At 34.8% G+C, this 8,934-nt stretch overlaps 1 protein-coding gene across 1 annotated transcript in view; it reads left to right on the top strand.

Annotated features, from left to right (window-relative positions):
* The window catches only part of LOC136034556 (protein SSUH2 homolog), a 36,173-nt gene that overhangs the window by 25,529 nt on the left and 1,710 nt on the right, over positions 1–8,934 (top strand). Inside the window, exons 7-8 of the mRNA XM_065715796.1 lie at positions 3,575–3,711; positions 6,978–7,185. Coding sequence (XP_065571868.1) covers positions 3,575–3,711; positions 6,978–7,185 — 345 coding nt within the window. The remainder of the gene's footprint in view (positions 1–3,574; positions 3,712–6,977; positions 7,186–8,934) is intronic.

Below are 8,934 nucleotides of genomic sequence, written 5' to 3'. Positions count from 1 at the left end.
ATTTAAGAAATAGGCTTCCAAGCAAATGACAACAAAAATCAGTATCCATAAATTCAACTAAATAAGTCTTATAAAAGAAAAATAATAAGAAACATTGAAATTAAAGACTAACCTTTTCCAAAAAAGGAACGGAGATTCTTTTTTACCATTTTTTGAAAAAAGGAGGCACAAGCGATTTCTCGTGCACTCAAGCGTTTCTTTGTTTTTTTGTTTTTTTTATAAGAAGAGAGTTTGGAACTTCAACTTCTTGCAGTGCTCTTTTTTGGATGGTGTCAATTTTATCATTCTCTTCCATGGAAATACCAGGGTGTAAAACTGGACAGTCATGTTTGAGATAAGGTCGTAAAAAGGAAGAATAAATTCTTAGTCCTTAAAAGAGGAATGTTAAATCTATTTTGGATCTTAAGAATAAAGATAGATGCTTCAGTTTTATGGATGATATTTTCAACATGGATGGCACTTGGAATTGGAAAGAATTGTGACGCTAAGTAATTTGAAGGAGGATACGCAAATCTCAAGAGGAATTGGATTAAGAAAATGGGGCGAAGATTTAAGGAAGTAAGTTGGTAATTGGATTTAGAAGGGTATAGTCTCATGCCCAAGTCCTTGGTATCTGGGGATACTCATAGGGTTGCTCATTAAATTAACTTAGCAAGGAAATTTTTGTAAGATTTTTGGGATGTTGATCATGACTGAGAAAAGGAGGGGCCTAGGAAAATGCTGTGGGGGAGTCCATTGTTGACAGAGAGAGGATTGGAATACTGATTCGATATTTAACCACTTGTGATCTATTTGATAAAAATGGTAATACCAATTTCACCTGGGAAAAAGTAATCTTAAATTTAGTAACACGTTTATAAACTAGACTACTGTGGTTATAAGGATCCAATGTTTTTTAGAGATAAATGGAAACTGAATTTAGCCCAGTATTAGGCTTTACAAGAGCTTTCCGATGGTGTTGAGAAGATGAACAAGATAATTGAAAGTTTATGTGGATTTTAGGCTCCGGAACCAAATCAGGTCGGAAAGAGGTAGGATTCTCTCTTTTAACCAGTTTGCAAGAAATCAACAATACTGAAAATATAGGAGTGAGAGACAAATGGCGAACACCTTCAAAATCAGACTCTCAAGCTTTTTTTTTAAACACGGTTACGAATGCCTGCTTCCATATTCGGGGAAATTGCCCAGAGTTGGTGATCTCATTGAATAGGACAGATAAGGACATTGACAGGACATGACTGAAGGCAGAGAAAAAGGGGATATGTAGAGGATGTATACTTGTTTTTCTTATTGTCCCCGTTCTTTTTTCGATCTACAAAGGTGAAATAAAGGATAAATTATTCGGAAGACTATCGGTTGGTCATTGATAAAGCAATGCCGGAAAGCTTTGGATAATGGAAGCAAGGAACCTGTTAAGAGTTATTGGTGGTAACTTCAGGGGGTTTTATTCTGAAAGGAGAGCCATGCTACCACAGATCTGTGAGGTAAACACAGATCTAAACCCTCTTTCTTCATCCCAATATATTCGAATTCCCCCTCTTTACATCCATTCAAGAAGTCCCACAAAACCTTCTTCACACCTTCCTTCCATCTAATTCAGGAATGACCTGGTCCTCGTTTTGCACTAGATAATTAACTGAAAAGGACGTTCTTTGGCAATCTGTAATCTTCATCCACAGAGCATGTCATATCCATCTCAAGCTTTCTCTCCTTGTAGTCCTAGAAAGTGTGGTACCTTTATTGTACAACTTAATGTTTGAAATATGCTGAAACAGACGTGTAACTAAAACAGTCCTTTAGACAATTCCTCTGGAAAACATCTTATAAATTCTCTTCTATTTTTCTTAGCAAGGTCAACAACGTCTTTCGAAGCGCCCACGTTTCTGAGCCATGTCTGGTCACAGTCATCATTGTAGTGTTCAAAATTCGATTCTTGGTTCGCAGAATTATGTTAGTACTCTTCAAAACTTTTTCCAACTGTGAAAAACACGCTCGACCTTGACTATTAAACTTTTATCATCGTCACTGCATCCACTGTCTTTACTGACAGCAGTGATACTACCCGTTTAAGTAAAGCTATTCACTTGATCGATCTTCTCGTTACTTAACATCCCCTCTTCTCCTTTTTTTATTCCCACTCTAAACGACTTAGTCTGTTAACTTTCATTTTCAAGGCTAGTCTTATGCCTGGGCTCTCTAAGCCTCCAATATATCATTCATTTTGCTAATTATTTCATCTAGGACGCCCAAATCACCAGCATAACCTAAATCTACGAGAGTTTTAGACTCCTTTTAATTTTATGCTCTTCCACAGCCTTTGCCGTGCTCCTTAGGAAGCCTATCAAAATTATTGATATAAGTGGGGATAGAACGCAACCCTTTTTAACTCCTAATTCAATACAAAACCAGCTACATCCAGCTACATAACCAGCAAAATACAAAACCAGCTACATTTCGTACCTTAGCCGCAGCAGTGTTGAGCTCGTACATACCACTGATCACTTTAACATATTTTTCTGGTATACCATATCAGAATAGGACTTTTGTTAAACCTCTTCTATCGGTTGAATCAAACGCTTACTCATTTTCTATGATACTGAGGTTTAAATCATTTTGGTGACTCCAGCACTTCTCATTGATTAATTTAGGAGTGAAATTTTGGTCAACACATCCTCACCCCTTTCTAAAACCACAATGCTCTTCTCGTAAAACTTTATCTAAAGCCTCTCTAAGTCTAAAAAGTATCGTAATAATAAGTAATTTGCTTCCTACAGATACCAAGCTAATGCCTCTATGATTACCTCATTACCACACTCACTCTTATCATCTTTCTTGTAGAGGGATTGAATTATAGTTTTCCTAAAATCCTTAGGTACTTCCCATTTTTCAAAAATCAATTTCATAGTCTTCAGCAACTCATAAGTAGCTTCAAAATCCCCACATTTTAAAAACTATGGAGAGGAAAGTTTCCGGGAGAATTTTCCAGGGAAAAATATTACACAGAGGTGGGGGGGGGGGTAGGATTACCTAGTGTGATTTAAAAAACGGCCAAAAGTTATATTTAAAAACATGGTTTTCAATATAAAGTAACTAGCGACATTAAAATTTTGTGAGCAAAAACTAGTCCGGTATATGAGGGGGACTTCATCTTCCTCAACCTTTGCTCTTTACGCTAAAGTTTGATGAAAGTTGGAAGGTTTTACCACAAAGGCGTCATGTGTATTTAGGATACTGTACATGTTTTACTCCAAATATATGTATTTGTGCTGTTCCTAGGAGAGAACTTCTTTGATTTTGGAGGAAATTTATCAAGAAAAACTTAGCGAAAAACTTGTTATGAAAAGAACTGGTTTTTAATGAAGAGTCGCTTCTACCACAACATTCAAAATATCTAAGAGTAAATTTTGAAAAAAAAAAGAGTAAAAACATGACTTTTTTTAGGGAATGTTATATGTGTTGGAAAAACACATTTTCTCTAGCTTCAGAGCTCTGGTTTTCAAAGAAAAAATGGTAAGTATTATTCATAACTGCCGTAGCATAGTCTAGTTAGAATTAAAAAAAATATATTTTATAGGTACCTGGTAGATGTCTTGTGTGTGCTGGAATGGGAAGACGAAGATGTGCTTCTTGTCTAGGACAAGGGCATTTACCTTGCTCCACTTGCCTGGCACGTGGTAGATTGAAATTCTCTATTAAGATTACAATTACATGGTAAGTCTGACTAACATAAATAAATATAATTTCAGATTTTTTTTTATTTAGTTTTTTGTTTTATTTTATGTATTTGCTATACTATTTTTAAATACAGTTCAGCCTGTCTTTCATATAAAATGTATAAAATCGTAATGATTCTAATATCTATTGGGCTATTGATGGTTTTGTAAGGGTGGGGTATACTGCCATGAATTTCGTTAAGAGGTTTAATAAATAAAGACTTTGAATAGTCTTAAAGTACATATTACATGGTTTCGAAGATTTTTTAAGTAAATTATGAAAAATTCTTAATATTTAGCTGCCCTTTAGCGCCTGCTAGTTCTCGTTATTTTGAATTTTGAATCGCTCTTTATCCAAATATAAAATGCCACTTTTCATTACGTGCAGTTAATGATCCCGGTGGTAATTTAGGAACAACATCAACCCCGCTAAAACAACCCAAAAATTTCCATGCAAGAATGTGATGCTATTACATTTATATGATAGCGGTATAATAATAGTTTTAAAAAAACATAACCGATGGGTTTAGGTGATAGCAACTCAGCAACTTCACAAATTATTTTCCTAAAATAATTCCACCCATCATCTACGTTCAGAATCTCAAATGCTGATGCGCTTCACCGCTGATGTAACATCCAGCCCACAGCCACGATCGTCAAAACGAGAAGATTGCGGTGGCTTGGCCATGTCCTGAGAAAACTCAATTACGGCAACATCAAGCATGTGCTTCTAGCCGCTCCTCTGTCAGATTGGCGCAGACGCTCGGGCAGTCAATTGAAAATTGGTGGGCAACTGTCAGAAACGAAATCGATACCGTTGGTAGATTCCCGAAGTTCGGCAGAAAGTGGGAGAGCTGCTGGCTCCGATTTGCTGATTAGCTGGCATCACATCCTGAAAAATGGGAGTCAACCATAAGAAGTCTTCTAGATGCCAGGTGAGGCGTTCACGTCTGTTCCCACAGCAAGAACAAGTAAAAGCATCTACGTTGTAAAATTGTAAACTCTCCAGTTCCGTATTCAACTATTTCTGGGAAGTTTCTCTCAAATTTTCATCCTTAAGTCGACCAACGTCAGAGCTTTCCGGATGATAGTTACTATTCCGATATTTAAGCTGTAAATTCACCCTAGACACTACTAGATTGTGATTTTACTTTTAACATCCATAACAGCACTCCTATATACCCTAGTATCTTATATTTTGCATGTCTTCGGTTTATAATAACATAATCAATAAGGCTAGCTGTCTTACCATCATGTGAATACCATGTTAAATTATGGGCCATTTTATGACCAAACTAAATAGAAAAAAAATCACCTGAAAGTATGGAGCAACATTAAAACTCAAAACGAACAGAGATATTCCGTATATGAATGGGTTACCCCTCTCCTCAATACCTTGCTCTTCTTTCTGAAGTTACTAGTACAACTAAAACTTCCTATTCTAATTAAACGGCCCTTGTGTTACAGGAGTCGTTCTTAAAAAATTGGGACAAAGAGTCAAATTTTAGCATAAAGAGCAAGGTATTGAGGAGGGGGACAACCCTTTCATATACGTAAAATTTTCTTTTTGTTATGGGTTTTAATGTTACTCTTAACTTGCAGTGGAATTTTTTTTATTTATTTAATTTCTCGTCGTTCTTCAAATAATGCGGGTGAATCTAACCCACCCTTCATGAAAAACTCCTTCCCCTTAGGGGAAACCCATTCATGGAAAGTTCCTCCCACGTAAAATAGAAATTCCTTCCGGACAATTCCATTCTGAATGAAAGCCCTCCCCCCTCCGTAAGATTTCTTGCAAAAGGTTCAGCCTGAAAAATTCCCCTTAGCATAACTTCATTTCAAAAAGATTTTAAATTCTAATCATTTTTCCTTTCACTCCGGAAATTCTTCCTTCCGTGGAACTTATTTCCCGAAAATCCAAACACGGTGAAAACTTCCCCAGACAATTCCTCTGGAAGATCTCCACGTGCAGAATTGACTAGGCCCACACCATAGAAACCCACCCCAAGTATAATTACACCCCCCCCCCCACGAAAAAAAATGTATGTTTCCCAAAAACAAATATTATACGTAAATAATGTACAAATTTTACAACTTAAAGACCCATTCCCTGGGGATGAGGGATCATGTCATCTACAGAGGTATAGATTTGGGACTTTTTAACTATGCTAAGCAAAATGGCTATCTCAAAATTTTGGTCAGACGATTTTGAAGAAAAAGGGGCGCGGGAGGAGGGCTAGTTGCCGTCCAATATTTTGGGTCACTGAAAAATGCAATAGAACTTTAGGAGGTGCTTTTTCCTTTTTCGTAAATCCGGCAGATATTCTCAGGCTTTTAGCCTTTTTTGGGTAATACTATGGTTTCTTGAATCTTTTATAATTGGAATCAGTATAATAAGTCAATTCTTTTTATGTATGATATATTTTGACATCAAAATTCTGGTTGTTTAGAGTTTCGTTTACTATTGTGCAGCATCATTCCTAATAATTTTAGTAATTTTAGCAATTTTAATATTAGTAATTTTAATAATTTCGTTCCTAACTAAATATAGGATAATCATGACACGACTTCTGAGAGACTCCTTCTTAACTTACACATGAACCAATTGTTAAGCTTACTACCATCAAAGTTTGTTTTCTTTATTTTCAACGACGTATCTTTTATTTCCGGCTTCTTTCAAAAAATTTTACAAGGTAAAACATACTTTTTGTGAAATCTATTACCGAATTTTTCTTTTTATTATAATGATTATCATATTTTTTTTTTCATAAATATATATTTCTTATTGAAAGTTCGTTGTAATTAGCAGTATATCTAAACGTGACAAATTGGTTTGCACATTTTGCAAAACTGTCCCTAGATTCCATGCTGCAGGCACGTATCCAGGGATTATTTACTGGCAAATATCCAGGAAATTCCAAATTTCATGCACGACTCAATATTAATACTGAAATTGCCTAATTATTTGAGAAATGAAATAAAATGTGAAAAAACTTGGCTTAGAAATTTAAAAAAATTTCCAGAGGAAATTTTTTCTTATTCTGTATGGATGAATTGCATATTATTCTTACAATCATTTGAGGGGGGAGGGGGAGTGAAAGTAAAAGGAAATAGAAGTAAACCTAGCAGAGTTAGTATTGTATCTTACTGTATCTGGGTGGCTTGCATATTATTCTCAATCATGTTAGACATCAAAAGGGGAGTTTTAGAGTTATCAAAAGGCTAGGAACTCAAGTATGCTGAAAACTTTAAACTTTAAAATAGGAGAGTTCATAAAGAGGAGGCTGTCATTGATAAAGGAGACATCCCACCGTCCATTCTGTACACAGCACGCGGTAAGCTTTTAATGGACGAAGAAAAGTCGAGAGTTGGACCATTGGAACGTTTCAGTGATCAGAGAGTGGTAGATGCATCTCGTCACATCGTGGATAAGCACAGCAATATGTTCCCATATGAAAGGATTCTTCTACAGGTAAATCAATGAATTTTTAGATGAATTGGCTAATAAAATGAAAAAAATACAGTAGTTCGTTATAGTGCTTAAGCCAAGAAATATTCTCAAGCCGACTTTTTGTTGGAAAGTTTGTGACTTGAATATGTTTTACGGAAGGAATGTGTTTTACTGCTCCATTGGATTGTATAGTTCAATTTTGTGATATGTTATTATGCTTAAAAATATCAGTCATGATTCAAGCGTAAATCAGCTAATCATCGTGAAAGGAAAAAATCAAAGAATTAAAGATTTAAGATATGAGAAATGAGTTCTTATAATGTTTCAAACCTTCGACGAGTAGAGATTTCTATGAATAAAAAAACGGAAAATGACCAGAAACTAAATTTATGATGCAATGAAAATGTGAAAACAGCATCAATTTTGATTGTTTTGCCAGATGAAGTTATTTGGAAGCAGCTCTTTAATTTTATTTCTTTGCCATCAATTGAACTTTGTAGTTTTCAAACCCTCAAAATTCAAAAATGTGCGCCTCGTGAGATATAAAAAGAGAAATTAAAGCTTAAAACTAGTAGAAATGAGTTCTTATAGTGTGGCAAATTTTTGACAAATAGATTTCTATGAATAAAAAAAATGGTAAGTGAACAGAAGCTAAATTTATGATGCAATGAAAATGTGAAAACAGCATCAATTTTGATTGTTTTGCCAGATGAAGTTATTTGGAAGCAGCTCTTTAATTTTATTTCTTTGCCATCAATTGAACTTTGTAGTTTTCAAACCCTCAAAATTCAAAAATGTGCGCCTCGTGAGATATAAAAAGAGAAATTAAAGCTTAAAACTAGTAGAAATGAGTTCTTATAGTGTGGCAAATTTTTGACAAATAGAGATTTCTATGAATAAAAAAAATGGTAAGTGAACAGAAAGTAAATTTATGATGCAATGAAAATCTGAAAACCTCATCAATTTTGATTGTTTTGCCAGATGAAGTTATTTGGAAGCAGCTCTTTAATTTTATTTCTTTGCCATCAATTGAATTTTGTAGTTTTCAAACCCTCAAAATTCAAAAATGTGTGCCTCGTGAGATATAAAAAGAAAAATTAAAGCTTAAAACTAGTAGAAATGAGTTCTTATAGTGTGGCAAATTTTTGACAAATAGATTTCTATGAATAAAAAAAATGGTAAATGAACAGAAAGTAAATTTATGATGGAAGGAAAATGTGAAAACCGCAACAGGTTTTGATCGTTTTTGCCAACGAAGTTATTCGAAAGCAGCTCTTTCATTTATTTATTTGCCATCAATTGAACATAGAAGCTTAAAATTAGTAGAAATGAGTTCAAATAATATGTCAAACTTTCGACAAATAGAGATTTTTATGAATATAGAAAAGGGAAAATGAACAGAAACCAAATTTATGGTGGAAGGAAAATGTGAAAAACCGCAGCAATTTTTGATCATTTTGCGAAATGAAGCTATTCGGAAGCCAGACTTTGATTCTATTTCTTTGTCTGCGACTAACTTGACTTACAATTCTTACTTGTAAATCACTCTTCATGATATAGTAGGAATCCTCATACAAAGAAAACTTCAATCCTGCTGGTACCTTGGCTGTAAGGTTCGACATTCTAAAAATTTTAATTAGCATTTCTTTGGCTGTAGATACCCCTGCTATCAAATTTCAAGTGAACGTGGGCACTTTACTACAGAAAATTTGTGCTCCAGAAGTGGTGAATACTTCTGAAAATCCATATGCTTTGTCGCTTTGGCCCAAA

This window comes from Artemia franciscana, chromosome 13 (assembly GCF_032884065.1).
Source record: "Artemia franciscana chromosome 13, ASM3288406v1, whole genome shotgun sequence".
NCBI classification, from domain to species: Eukaryota; Metazoa; Arthropoda; class Branchiopoda; order Anostraca; family Artemiidae; genus Artemia; species Artemia franciscana.
The sequence above is the reverse complement of the archived record's forward strand: the minus strand, read 5'-3'. Positions and strand labels throughout refer to the sequence as shown.